The sequence below is a fragment of the Meles meles genome, chromosome 6 (assembly GCF_922984935.1).
Source record: "Meles meles chromosome 6, mMelMel3.1 paternal haplotype, whole genome shotgun sequence".
Classification (NCBI taxonomy): domain Eukaryota; kingdom Metazoa; phylum Chordata; class Mammalia; order Carnivora; family Mustelidae; genus Meles; species Meles meles.
In genome coordinates, this window is record NC_060071.1 from 104815975 (window position 1) to 104830927 (window position 14953).

The 14953-nt window shown below is 41.0% G+C and overlaps 2 protein-coding genes across 7 annotated transcripts in view; one reads left to right on the top strand and one right to left on the bottom strand.

Annotated features, from left to right (window-relative positions):
- The window catches only part of TXNDC16 (thioredoxin domain containing 16), a 115295-nt gene extending 104651 nt beyond the window's left edge, over positions 1-10644 (bottom strand). Inside the window, exons 1-2 of one of the 5 annotated variants that reach the window (XM_046009811.1) lie at positions 10384-10644; positions 7224-7403 (exon numbers count right to left, since the gene is read on the bottom strand). The gene's annotated coding sequence lies outside the window, so the exon portion shown is untranslated. Of the gene's footprint in view, positions 1-7223; positions 7404-10058; positions 10210-10383 lie in introns of all 5 variants that reach the window. The other 4 variants (XM_046009813.1, XM_046009814.1, XM_046009812.1 and 1 more) reach the window with 4 other exon arrangements.
- A 519-nt stretch (positions 10645-11163) lies between these two features.
- GPR137C (G protein-coupled receptor 137C) overlaps positions 11164-14953 on the top strand; it is a 70667-nt gene continuing 66877 nt past the window's right edge. For both annotated transcript variants that reach the window (XM_046008512.1, XM_046008513.1), the window contains exon 1: positions 11164-11629. In XM_046008512.1, the coding sequence (XP_045864468.1) occupies positions 11216-11629 (414 nt within the window). In that variant the 5' untranslated portion in view covers positions 11164-11215. The remainder of the gene's footprint in view (positions 11630-14953) is intronic.

The following is a 14953-nucleotide window of genomic DNA, read 5'->3' on the forward strand; positions in this document are numbered from 1 at the left end:
ATAAAGATCAGAGCAGAAATCAATGAAATAGAAACCAAAAAAACAATAGAAAAAATCAATGAAACTAGGAGCTGGTTCTTTGAAAGAATCAATAAGATTGATAAACCCCTGGCCAGACTCATCAAAAAGAAAAGAGAAAGGACCCAAATAAATAAAATCATGAATGAAAGAGGAGAGATCACAACTAACACCAAAGAAATACAGACAATTATAAGAACATACTATGAGCAACTCTACGCCAACAAATTGGACAATCTGGAAGAAATGGATGCACTTTTTCTTTTTTTAAGATTTTACTTATTTATTTGTCAGGGGTTGGGGATAGCATGCACAAGCAAGGGAAGTTGAACCCAGAGGGAAACGCAGGCTCACCACTGAGCAAGGAGCCAGAACTCTAGGATCATAACCTGAGCCAAAGGCAGATGATCAACCAACTGAGCCATCCAGGCATCCCTACTTTGCTCTTTTAATCTTATCAGTAAGCATGTAACTTCTCTCCTTAAGAAGCAGGTATTCCTATGATCTTGTATCTTGTTTCTTAAATTCCACCTATCAGTGAGATCATATGGTAATTGTCTTTCTCTGATTGACTTATTTCACTTAGCATAATACCCTCTAGTTCCATCCATGTTGTTGCATATGACAAGATTTTTTTTTTTTTTGATGGCTGCAAATCATACAAGAGAGAAAAAAATGAAACAAGACAAAACCAGAGAGGGAGACAAACCATGAGAGACTCTTAATCTTAGGAAACAAATTGAGGGTTGCTGGAGGGGAGGGGGTAGGTGAATGGGGTAACTGGGTGATGGACACTGGGGAAGGTATGAGTTGTAATGAGCACTGGGTATTAGATAAGACTGATGAATCACAGACCTGTACCCCTGAAACAAATAGTACATTATATGTTAATTAGTTGAATTTAAATTAAAAAAATAAATTTTAAAAACCAGCTATTCCTTTAAAAAAAAAAAAGGAATTACTCAATTACTTCTATTTTTATTAACATATAATTATTATTTGCCCCAGGGGTACATGTCTGTGAATCATCAGGCTTACACATTTCACAGCACTCACCATATCACATACTTTCTCCAGTGTCCATAACCCAACCATCCTCTCCACACCCTCTCCCCAGCAACCTCCATTATGTCTTGTGAGACTAAGAGTCTCTCCCTCCCAATCCCATCTTGTTTCATCTTTGTTTACTTCCTTCCTTCCCTATCCTCATGGATTTCTTCTTAACATTACTTTCATTAGAGCTAATTTATATCAATGAACAATCTGCCACTGATATTTAATAACAAACAAGAGTTCAAAAATTCAAGTAGAATGAGTGAGGACTGTGAGGGGTATATAAAAAAGTAATTTTAATGATATAATTAAGGGGTATCCTTGATATTAACACTGATTATATATTACAGCCATTTTAAACCAGTGTATTTTAAAGCCACTTATATTAATGGCAATGGTTTAAAATAGGTCATTCAGTATTTTCTTTATGGGGGGATGGGAAATGCATGCATCCTGAGGCTAAGAGAATAAATATATAACATTTGTTACTATACAAAATAACTAAAACCTAATGAAAAGATAAAGCTTTTAAATAAAAGTACACTTGAACAGTTCAAGTATAAATATAATTTTTCCTGGGCTTGTGGTTACAATTCAGTTATTTTAACACTAGTTGGACAGTAGAGTTAACATAGGATTCTTTTCCCATAGAATGAATTTTGTAGCAGCAAAAGGTCTAACTGCACATTCAGTGCTAGAATACTTTCCCAAACCAGTTCATTGGACGAATGAAATTAAAGATGTGTAAGTACTATGCATTTGATCAATTAGAGATGTTGGTGATTATTCTTACATACATACTTTGAAGGATAGGAACTCATTAGTAACTAAAACCTTTGCAGTTTGTTCCATCTTTGATAAATTTGACCCTTTAGGAATTACTTAAAGCCGAAAATATTGCACAAGTCAGCCAGAAATATCTTACATGATTATAATAAAATAAATACTGAATGAATAAATAAATAAAAATTTAAGAAAAATAAACATTGACTAATAATTTAACTAAATTTAAGACAACCACAGTTCAGAGGATTAGGAGACAGAAAGTAAGGAAACACGAAGTCGGGGTGGGAAGAGGAATAGAAGAGCTAAATCTTCACTTTCACAACACCAAAAGCCAAGTTTATTAGAAATAGGAAGATCAATGCCATAAGAAACAGGGAGCAATTTAAATAACTGCCCCCAATTGGAGGAGGATGATACCAAGGGGACTTCTGAAGTCTTACATAGAACCATCTAACTCTTTAAATAGTGTACCTTTTCATTTTGATTTTAAAAGTTAAAGTCATCCTATTCAGACTACATCAAAATAAAAAGCTCTGCACAGCAAAGGAAACAACCAACAAAACCAAAAAACAATTTACTCAATGGGAGAAGATATCTGCTTATGACATATCCAAAGAAGTATTAGTATCCAAAATACATAAAGAACTTACACAACTCAACATCAAAAAAAGAAAGTAATTCGATTTAAAAATGGGCAGAAGACAAAAACAGACATTTATCCAAAGATGATATACAGATGACCAACAGACCCATGAAAATATGCTCAACATCACTCATCATCAGGATAATGCAAATCAAAACCACAATGAGAGAGCACCTGGCGCCTATCAGAAGGGCTAAAATCAAAAGTTCAAGAAACAACAAGCACTGGCGAGGATGTGGAGAAAAAGGAACCCTCATGCACTGTTGATGGGAGCAAACTGGTACAGCCACTGTGGAAAACAGTATGGAAGTTCCCCCCAAAATTACACAAATATAACTACCCTATGACCCAGAATTGCACTACTGGGTATTTACCCAAAGAATACAAAAACACTAATTCAAAAAGATTGATATACATTTATGTTTATTGCAGCATTACTTGGCAATAGCCAAACTATGGAAGCAGCCGGTGTCCATAACTAGGTAAAAGGATAAAGAAGATATAGTATATATACATTAGAATATTATTCAGCCATAAAAAAGAATGAAATCCTGCCATTTGCAACAACATGGATGTATCTAGAAGGTATAATGCTAAGAGAAATAAGAGAAAGACAAATACCATATGATTTCACTCAAATGTGGAAATTAAACAAAACAAATGCAGAAAAAAAAGAGACACACACACCAAAACCCAGACTCTTAACTATAGAGAACAGAGGGTTACCACAGGAGAGGTGGGTTGGGGGGAGGGGGGGTTGGATAAAACAGGTGAAGGGGATTAAAAGTATACTTCTCTTGGGGCACCTAGGTGCATCAGTTGGTTGAGCGTCCAACTCTTGGTTTTGTTTCACCGATGTGATCTCAGGGTCCTGATATCAAGACTTGGGACGGGCTCCACACGCAAAGCAGGTAATCTGCTTAAGGATTCTTCCTCTCCCTCTGCCCCTCCCTGAGCTCCGATGCACAGGCTCTCTTTAAAATAAATAAATAAATCTTCAAAAAAAAAAAAAAAAAAGAGTACACTCCTCTTTATGAGCACTGAGTAATATTTGGAATTGTTGAACTGCTATATTGTACACCTGAAACTAATACAACACTGTATGTTGATTACACTGGCATTAAAATAATACAAATGAAAATTAAACATTGAAGTTATTACTTGTATGGAATCACATTTTCCATAGCTCTTACTCCTATTACTCCAACTTATCCCTGTGGGGCTACAGAAGAATGTTCATTTCACATACATGTAAAATAAAAATGCATTTGCCCAGAGACATGTTCTCCATATAAAAATATCTTTAAAGAGAAGGAAAGTATGAATGGGAAAGGGGGAGGGAATAAGAATACTAGTGAGAACAGAGTAAAAACAAAGATACAGAAGATACTCGGTGACTCTTTTTCTCCAGTAAGTAGAAAATCGAATAGAAAACAATACTTAATTATTCAAAATCTAAACATTAGGTGCCTGGGTGGCTCAGTCAGTTAGGCATCCATCCACCTTTGGCTCAGGTCATGATCCTGGGATCAAGTCCCACATCCAGCTCCCTGCTCAGTGAGAAGTCTGCTTCTCCCACTCCCCACAAAAATAAATAAATAAATACTATTTTTAAAAAATACAAAAACAAATTAAATATTTACCAACAAAGAAATGACTACCTTGGGAGAAATGTAACCTTGGTACTTTGATGTAGTAATTTGTTGGTATGCGGTAAATAGTTCCGTTCTCCTGTAGAAGGTAGGATTATGCTTAACTTCCTGCACTTTCCACCTCTAGCGAATTGGTTGTGGCCACCCAGTGACTTACTCTGGCCAATGAAATGTAAGCAGAAGCATCATGTCTCGTTCCGGCAACAGTTTAACAGCTAGTCTGGGGTAGGGCAGGAGTTATTTTCTTCTCTCACAGTCATCAAAAATGCTCAGCTGGTGGCTATTCCTCAGCATGAGTCCCAGTATGAGCACAACACACAGAACCCTCACTGAGATGCAAAGAGTGTGTGACACGGGAAGAAATAAACCTTATTGTCAGAAGCCACTGAGCTTTGAGGGGTTATTATGGCAGCATAATCTAGTTTATCTTCACTGGTATACAAACTAGCATGAGGTGCTACCTTAACAAGAACCCCAAAACACTGGTTCAGAGGCCAAGAAGCAAGGACTGTTCAGGGCCTAATCAGGGAAACTTTCATCAGAGACCAGAGCTTAGCAATCCACGTTAAGGAGTGACAAAACATTTGACAAAAGAGTCACTACAATAATTTGGAGGTGACATACACCTATTGAATTTATAATGAGCATGTACCCAGGCTTGCATAGCTAATGAACTTATATATGGCCCTAACAGAAGAGGCTGGTAGACAGAAGATGAGCACTGGCTGAAAGTTGCTGTTTGTTATTTTTTTTAATTTTTAATTTTTTATTAACATATAATGTATTATTAGCCCCAGGGGTACAGGTCTGTGAATCGCCAGGTTTACACACTTCACAGCACTGACCATAGCACCTATCTTCCCCAATGTCCATAACCCAACCACCTTCTTCCTACCCCAATCACCCCGGGAACCCTCAGTTTGTTTTGTGAGATTAAGAGTCTCTTATGGTTTGTCTCCCTTCCAATCCCATCTTGTGTCATTTTTTCCTTCCCTAACCCCCAAGCCCCCCACGTTGCCTCTCAACTTCCTCATATCGGGGAGATCATATAATTGTCTTTCTCTGATTGACTTATTTCACTCAGCAGAATACCCTGTAGTTCCATCCACGTCATCGCAAATGGCAAGATTTCATTTCTTTTCATGGCTGCACAGTATGCCACTGTATATATATATATATATATACATACCATATCCTCTTTATCCATTCATCTGTTGACGGATATCTAGGTTCTTTCCATAGTTTGGCTCTTGTGGACATTGCTGCTATAACCTTTGGGTGCACGTGCCCCTTAGGATCACTACATTTGTATCTTTAGGGTAAATACCCAGTAGTGCAATTGCTGGGTCATAGGGTAGCTCTATTTTCAACTTTTTGAAGAACCTCCATGCTGTTTTCCAGAGTGGCTGCACCAGCTTGCATTCCCACCAAGAGTGTAGGTGGTTATGTGTAACAAGGGTATTCAAATAAAGGTACTCAAAGAACCACCTCCATCCAAGAGACTAGTTGTTTAAAACTTAGTTCTTTAGCGCCCACCCTTCTATCATCAGGAAGTAAGCTAACAAAACTGCTCAGCTATGGAAAGAGGCCACATTCTCCAAAATAAACTTCAGATGTGGCCAAAGATAATAAAAATGGAAGGACCTCCTGCAGAGTAAAGCCAAGGACCATGGAGAACTATGCCCTAGGACATGTGCCAGAATACCAACTGTTTGTTACTGGGTCTATACTAATGAGACAAACACAGACATTGAGTGTAGATGTCAAAAAACTGTTATAACCCATTTTACACAGTAATTTTCTGTCTGTTGAATCTAAAAATTTTAAAATTGTGCTTGTCATTTGGTAAGTGTTTTCATTCCATTTTTGTTGTAATTCATTTTTACTGTAGTTAACAAAAATACAAATTTAGATTTTGAATCATTAAGAATTTAAACAAAACAAAACAAAACAAAAACAAAAACCAACCCTGGTCATTCATGACAGTTAGTTTGAAAAGCACTGAACTGGAGAACCCAGTGAACAGAAGAAGAGCCCTGGCAATATCTGCCCAGTGAGATTTCAGAGTTCCTATAGTCTCAAGTCTGGTGTGTGTCTTCCATTCCTCCTCTCTCCAAATCAGAACACTTACTCGTATTTGTCCCTACACTACCCTATGTATTCAACTGGGAGTGGGAAATAGATAACTTATAACGTCTAGACTGGTTAGAGATTAGCACTACTGGGCATTAGTTAGAGATCCTAGACTTTAAACTTAATATAGTGACTGGATGGGATTTGGGGGTTATGTCCACTGGGAAGGGTCAAGGATGAACTACATGTAAGAAGGAGAATATCTGTTCACAAAAAGGGTGGACTGTTCAAATGCTTCTAGTTCTCTACACGTGTTAAGATTGTACTTCCCAATTCCTTGAATTAGGTATAGCCATGACTTGATTTGGCCAATGAAATGTGCAGTGACATATGTAATTTCCAGGAGTTTTTCCTAGTCAATATATTTTTATGACCCACAATACATTTTTCTTCTGCTATGATGAATGATAACACTCAAAATGCAGCCTTCTCTGCTACACCTAGTCTCAGAAAGAGGACAACATGGGGCAAAGTTCCCAGCTAACCCACAGTGAACACAAATTAAATACTGTTGTGTTAAATCTCTGGGGGTTGTTATTATAGTACAACCCAGCCTAGACTTATTGGTTTTAATAACAGCTAAGAGGAAAGTGACTTGAACATAAATACATACACTGGATTTTCAAAGCAGTAAATATCAAAGAATTCACAGGAAATTGACCCAGTTTCTCTGTAGGATAATTCTACAAATGAAGAGAACTCTTTCAAATGCAACAGACTATAACCACAACAGGTGCCAATACCAAAAGAAGGAAATCATAGGCAAATGTTTGCCAATACTACACACATACATCGCCCAACTACATGCAGACTCATACCCTTTGAGACTAGAGGGGGCCTTCAGTTCGTCAGTATATGCTCCTGTCAGCACTAATCAGAGTTGGTATGCAAGATGTAACTTTTGCCTCATCCCTAAACTCTAAACAAGTACACCTTACCATTTAAAAGTTGGTAGGGGCAGGGTGCCTGTGTGGCTCAGATGTTAAGTGTCTGCCTTCGGCTCAGGTCGTGGTCCCAGGGTCCTGAGATGGATCCCCGCATCGGGCACTCTGCTCAGAGAGAAGCCTGCTTCTCCTTCTCCCACACTTCCTGCTTGTATTCCCTCTCTCACCGTCTCTCTGCCAAATAAATAAATAAAATCTTTAAAAAAAAAAAAAGTTGGTAGGGACACCTGGGTGGCTTAATCGGTTAAGCAGTTCTTGATCTCAGTTTAAGCCCCACATTGGGCTCCATACTGGGCATGGAGACTATTTAAAAAAAAAAAAAAAAGTTTGGAAAAAATGTGTGACATTTAACTAAGGACAAATACAAGAGGGTGATAAACCCTGTGAGTTGAGGCTGTAGTACAAAAAGGGTTAAAGCTTGCAAATACAAACAATAAATAAAAGGCAACAAAATTTGGGGGCCCTGGGGTTCCTCAGTCGGTTAAGCAACCAACTCGATCTCAGCTCAGGTCTTGATGTCAGGGTTGTGGGTTTGGCCCTGCATTGGGTTGCACGCTGGGCGGGAAGCCAACTTAAAAAAAAAAAAGGCAACAAAATTTTGCTCAGCACCAAAATACTGAGAGTCCCCAGAGGGTAATGAGGAGGAAGAATTTCAACAGAAAAACATTCATCTTCCTGCTAGTGAGGGGTAGGGAAAGGATCTGCCTTCATGTGTTCCACAGCTGGAGCAGCTGGTGACTCTACAGTTAGAACAATCCCATTTTGGGATTGGGTCCTGTTTATAATAATACTTGGCAAATAGTTCTTTTGCTTTGAAATGTTTGAAAGACCATTGTGCTGGAGTAATGTACCCTCCTAGAAAACAATATTCAACCACTCTGCATTTGGACACATTTCAAATTTTAGAATATCAAGCAGCAAGCTTTTCTAGACGACCTTGGTTAGTTTCCCTTTATAGACTTAAATTTCCCTTACGATTAACCATAAAACTAAAAGTTGTCTCTCAAGAAAAAGAGGAAATTAACAACTATAAACATTAAACAAATTATACCAAGTCTGTGAGCATTATTCTCTGAGAAAAGACACAATTCATATTTTGCAACAAATGGGGCATATAATGCTACAAACTTCCTGTAAGAACATTCTGGCAAAAATTGGCTTATAGTTTAATGCTACTACTGGAGAAAACCTGCTCATTGAACCAGCTTTAAATAAATTCTTGATTAGATATCATCGAAAGTTTATCATTTAAGAGGCACCTGGGTGGCTATGTGGGTTAAGCCTCTGTCTTCAGCTCAGGTCATGATCTCAGGGTCCTGGGATCGAGCCCTGCATTGGGCTCTCTGCTCAGAAGGGAGCCTGCTTCCCCCTCTCTCTTTGCCTGCCTCTCTGTCTACTTGTGACCTCTAAAACAAAAACAAACAAACAAATAAACAAAAGTTTATCATTTAAGATTCAATGGAAGCAATAAAAGGAGTCAACCTCTCTCTACTTCAGAGCTTCTTCAAGGCAGTTGGGGCAAATCCCCTATCTGCAGCCCTCATGCACCCCCAAAAGAGGAAGAGGGGAAAAAAAAACTATCTGGACATGCTTTGAAATAAAAAATTTAACAAGCAAAGACCTCAAACTAGTATGGGTACTACCCAGATGTGGTTTACCATAACTCTGAATAGAGAATACCAGAGAAAAAGAAAAACCAGTTCATGGTGAAAGTCTATTCGTGAACGAAACATGTACCTCATCATTATGGAAGATACAAAAATAGGCATGTCAGGGAACAGGAGGTTCTCCTGATTTTGATGAGTGCCTAAAATCACAGAACTCTGAGTTCCTGCTTAATTTACAAGCTTAAGGGGCGCCTGGGGGCCCAGTGCATTAAGCGTCTGCCTTCAGCTCAGGTCACCATCCCAGGGTCCTGGGATCAAGTCCTACATCAGGCTCCCTGCTCAGTGGGAAGTCTACTTCTCCATTTCCTTTGCACTCATGCTTGCTCTCTCTCAAATAAATAAAATCTTTAAAATATAATAATTTCCTTTTTAAAAAGCTAATTGCAAGCTAAAGCACACAACTGCTTAACTCAGACCTACTTCTTTCAACAAGTTGTACCGGGCTCTAGGCTACACTGTACACCCTGCTTGGCTGAATGTTTTATCTGAGATATCCACATAATTATGCCAAGCCTAAACATCACAGTTTGTCAATATACCTATAAAGAATCCAAAAACACATCAGCATCTGGTGCCTGGGTGAACCACTGTCCCAGACTCTGTAGTACAAAATAGACTTTAAAGTTCTCTGTGGATCACTTAGCTAGGAAAGAAGGTAGCAAAACTCTTCTTACGCAAAGCATTAGGACAAAGAATGGTGAGTTACCAAAGGCTGAGTCTTGGTTGCACCAGTAAATGTAGCAGTGACTTTCAAAAGGATACTGAATTTGTGACGTGCCACTCACTCTAAAGAGAATATAAATTGTTTTCTCATCATTCTGCATTACTTTGCTCATTTTATTGCTAAACGCTAAAAAGAAAAAAACCCAGCAAATGTCGTCAGTCCAACACAAGTTGGAAGATCTACTCCTCGCTATGTACAGCAATAATATAATATAGCATTCGTTTTGTACCTCTCTGAGCCTCAAGAAGAGCGCCACCATCCACCAAGTACAGGACTAAGGATTGAAGGAATATATGTGGAATTTAAGTACAAACTACTCTACTTTTTTCTCCCTAGACATTCATCAGACTTACAGTTCTTTTTCTGCCTTTTTCCCTTGTGCTCAGAGCACACTTGTGCTCAGAGCATCCTTCCAAATTCCAAGTTTCAAAGACCCACCTTCCCCCTATTCACATCTCCTGTGGACATCCATCTCATCCTAATATCACTCGTCCTCCCCCAAGGAAGAAGTTTGCTTAAAGCTTCAGTTCACTCTTCTCATTCCGTCCCCTCTCCCCACAAAGTGCTCACGTTTTTCTCGCCGCTCCTGCTGGCGGAAAAGAAGAAAGCAAAATGCCCCTCAGAAGGATGCAGGTGAGGCCCTTATTTTAAGCCAGACCCCAGAACTCAGTGACGCAGCCCTTGCTGGGGGACAGCCGCCAGGCTGAATCCCCATCCCGGCAGGCTGAAACCACTTCAAGGAAGGACCTCCGCTGCCACTCACCTGCCCGAGACCTGCGGCAAGACCTACCCAGAGGAACCCAGGCGGTTCCTGCGGCCGACAGTTCCCGCCACGTGAAGAAGAGGCAGCAGGCGGGGCCCCTGCCGGCTTGCCGGCAGCGACGAACGGCAGCGCCTACCTACTAGGGGGCAGCACCCCCAAGCTCAGCGCTTGCGGCCACCGCCGCACGGCGGGGTCGGCCTGCTGAGCAAAAAACAACCCCAATGCTCCTCCCCCTCCTCGTGCTCCCTACGTGCGGCCTCTCCAACCAATGGGAAGCTCAGGAGGAGGAGCGAGAGCCGCCCCAGGTGACAGGCGACCACCGAGTCCTCCCGCCGGCGCGAGCTGGCCGTGCAGTTGCTGGGCCAATCGGCAATGTGGGTGGAGAGTAAAAGGGAGGGAGAAAGTGAGGAAAGCGGATGCCCAATCAGATCTTGGTGCCTTCGAGCGACGGGTCCTGTGGCCCATGGCCTTCCGAGCGCGGTGCGCAGGGGGCGTGCCCGCCTGGGCCAATCGGCGCGAGCCCACGGTGCGGAGCGAGCGCCTCAAATGCTCGGGTTTCTCAGCTGATTGTCTCCAGCGGAGAGTTGTTTTTTGCAGCTACCGAGCCGAGCCGCAGCAGGAGGAGCCGAGACCCCCCGGGGGGCGGGGAGAGGAGGCGGGGTCCGGGGAGCCGCGGCTGCTCTGCGCGGTGCTCCGGGTCCTGTCACGGCGCTTCCTGGGGTTGGAGGTTGGGGTGGGTGGGGGGTAAGGGGGAAATCTTTATCCCCCTCGACGGCGGCTCTGAATCCGGCCCCTTCCTTCCCGCGCTCTCTCCCCTGACCCCAGCCCCCTCATGAGGGTGTCCGTGCCGGGTCCGGCTGCCGGCCGCGAGCCCTCGACGCCCGGAGGCGGAGGCGCCGTCGCTGCCGCCTCAGGCGCCGCGGTGCCGGGCTCGGTGCAGTTGGCGCTGAGCATCCTGCACGCCCTGCTCTACGCCGCGCTCTTCGCCTTTGCCTACCTGCAGCTGTGGCGGCTGCTCCTGTACCGGGAGCGGCGGCTGAGTTACCAGAGCCTCTGCCTCTTCCTCTGTCTCCTGTGGGCAGCGCTCAGGACCACCCTCTTCTCCGCCGCCTTCTCTCTCAGCGGCTCCCTGCCCCTGCTCCGGCCGCCCGCTCACCTGCACTTCTTCCCCCACTGGCTGCTCTACTGCTTCCCCTCCTGTCTCCAGTTCTCCACGCTCTGTCTCCTCAACCTCTACCTGGCGGAGGTAAGGCGGGAGGACCGGCATGCGGGGGCCGGGCGGGTGAGCGGGGCTGCTGCGATCAACTGAGGCTGAGGATCGGCCGGGGGGGAGGGGGGAGGGGACCGGGCAGTTCGAGGCGGACCCGAGAGCAGCTTGGGGAAACTGAGGCACGCCTGGAGTGTGCACCAGTGTGCTCGCCCTAAACTTAAGAGGAGGATTGACTCGGTTCCTGAGAAGCTGGCGGGATTGAGTGAGAGAGAGTGTGGGTTCCGACAACTTAAAACAGGACAACCCTTTGTTCGGTGATTTGGCCCTCCAAGGTAAGGTGTTGGTGGCACCAACAAAGTGGCATCGCAAGAAGTAGCAGCCCCGGTAGCTCTGCCGAAGCTGGACTGTGTTGAGAGAGGTTGGATGCTGAGGTAGCAGCAGCTCTGCTGAAGCTGGACTGCTGCCAGCCATTACGTCACCAGGCAGAGCTGTTCCTCTGCTATTGTTGCTGCGTTTCTTTTATTAGAAGCTTATATTCCCTCCTGCATCTTCTTTCCTGTGTCTCGATAAACCTCAAACAAATTCCGTTCGATAGTTCCCCAGCAGGGTTAATGATCAATAACCAAAGCCGAGGGTCAGTATAAAGACCTCCATAAATCTCTTAATGTTTGCCCCACTTGCTCCGAGCTTTGGCTATTTATCCTGCCTCTTACAGCCTACTGGGGTTTTCTTGGAGCTAATTAAGATAGAAAATACTAGCTTAACCTGTGACTGTTGCAGAAACAAACCACTAAACTGTTTTTGCAATAACTTGCTTAATAGCTGGAACCTAATCACACCCCCTTTCTCTCTTATGGGGAATTGCTGGTTGGATTGCATTGTTCTGCAGCGCTTAGGTATTTGACCCATTTCAAACAGGTTTGAGAGTGTAAGGTTTTCAATCAGGTGTGTCAGCTAGTGGTATTTAAGCCACAGAATTTTGAGAATCGCCCAAAAACACTCCCTTCCCCTTCCCCCCACTTAAAAAAAAAGACTTGAGGAGGGGAGGAAACAAGGTGACATCATATGCTTAATACTGACTAATATAGAACAATATTGGTCTATGCAGCTAATCCTCTCAAAGGCTTTTGGAGGTGATGAGAATTAACATAGTTCTGAGCAAAAGTTAAACATTTGAGGCAGATTGTTTATATTTCCTTCATAAACCAACTCTTTTCTCCTATAATAGATGGAAAGTAGAATGCATAATTTTCAAATTACAGTCATAACTTCAGCTTCATACCACATTAAAAACAACAGTTGAAAATAAATAAAAAAACTAATTTAACTTGAATTTAATTTGAATTCTTTTCCTAACCCCATACTTTGGAAGTCCAAGCAAAAATAAGGCAAAACCCAAATAGTGAAAAGCAAAAATTTAAAAAACAAAAACAAAAACATGAGCAATCATAAGCCAAATAATTATGCCAGAGTCCTGTCACTTATTTGATGATGCTCTCATCTTGTTGTTGTTAAAGCTGTTATAGCATTTCTGTCCTTTATAGTTAAATTGATACATTGTATTCTTCCCGACACCATTTCTGATAGAATACCAGTGACCTCTCATTACTGAAGCTTAACACTAGCTTCAGATATAATTTACCTGAAAGTGACCGTAATCTTTATGCCATAAGCATCAGATAATTTGTTTTTCCCCCATACATTTTGACTTATAAAATTATATTAATGATTCCTATAAAATACTAGGCATTTCATAAAGTAGCTAAACACTCTTTTTTTTACATTTTTTGGAGAAATAAGTTATGCCATAGGGCATAAATCTTAAGGATACAGATATGAAATTTTATGTATGCTTACATTCATGTTACCACCCGGATTAAGATAGACATCATTTCTGGTGCCCCAGGATATTCCCTTGTGCCCTCTCCCAGTCATACTTCTCACCTTGAGGTAATCACAAAGTGGCTAAACACTATTGCAATAGAAAAAGCATTTATAGTTAAGCTTAAAATTCTAAAAGTATGCTTCTACAGCATAAACTGCATGATATCTAGATTGAGTTTTCATACTTTTAATGACTGATATTCCAAGGGAAGATTTTAAGTGTCTAAAAGTCTTCCTATTAAATGAATCTTTTGTGTGATGTCACTTTTCAAAAGGCAATAAAACTCAATAAACCTAGAAAATATAATTGGAAAAGATAGATTAAAGCTTTTTCCTTTCACAGTGTCTCCTAAAAAGAGTGTAGTTTGTCTATACTCGTCTTGTAATGATCACATTAACAATTTTAAGACCCGTAATTGTACTTAACAAATTTTCAACTGTTTAAAGAGAGATATCTTGATCAGAAATCATTTCCCTAATTCATGAGAAAAAATCCAGAGGAATCTGTATTTAAAAGAGTGTTTGAATTTAAATTTTTATATCCGTTCCAAGTAACTGGAAGTATACTTTCCATTGATCATTCTGAATTAATGAAACTCTTTCAGTGAGTTCTTGGTATTATAGAAGTATGGTAAGGAAAATCTATCTGGTGACAACAAAATTAATACTTGACTTTTTTTTTTTTTTTAACTAAAAGGCCCTATATCTGTTTCAAATAGTTGTACTTCTAGATTACCAAATCACTCTGTCTTTACTACCTGTCATTAAATACCAATTACATTTTGGTTTTGGCCTCTTTAAAGCATTTGTTACGTACATTTCTTATAATTAAAACATTCTAACTTTAAGGACTTACTTACAAAGAACCTGGAGCAGAATACAAATAAAGTTAGTAAAACAGCTATTACTCCTTTGAGTGCATTTTGGTGGTTCTTCTAAAACTCATTAAGTTTTCAAAAAGTTAAGACTGCCTAAATCACTCTTTTGTTGACTACATTTGAGTGGAATTGAGATAAGGAGAAGTAGCCCTTCTGAAATAATTAGACTTTTCAACTTAATCTCCTGGAAGCAGATACTTGAGGGGGGAAAAATCCACTGTACACTGATGTAAAAACACCTACTGAACTTTTTTTGGCATAATCAATAGAACATGTACTTTGCCAGAGAAAGGTTCTATTCCTGTACTTTGACCAGAAAAGACTTCAATCTTTAAAACAGATAATCTGAAAAAACTGATGCTACCTACCACTGGAACAAGTAAAAGGACTTAAGATAAGAGTTAATAGTATACTGCCTTTTGAGTATTGTTATATATCCCAAAATCAATGAATTCATTTTCAAGGCCCATATTGACATTTTTTCTCACAGTTTTGTAGCATGAATGCCAGTTGTTTAATCAGAATAAATATGGTGACTTAATCACAATGCCAAAATGCCACAATGCCAGCTAGGAAAATTAAATTCAGAATCTTATCT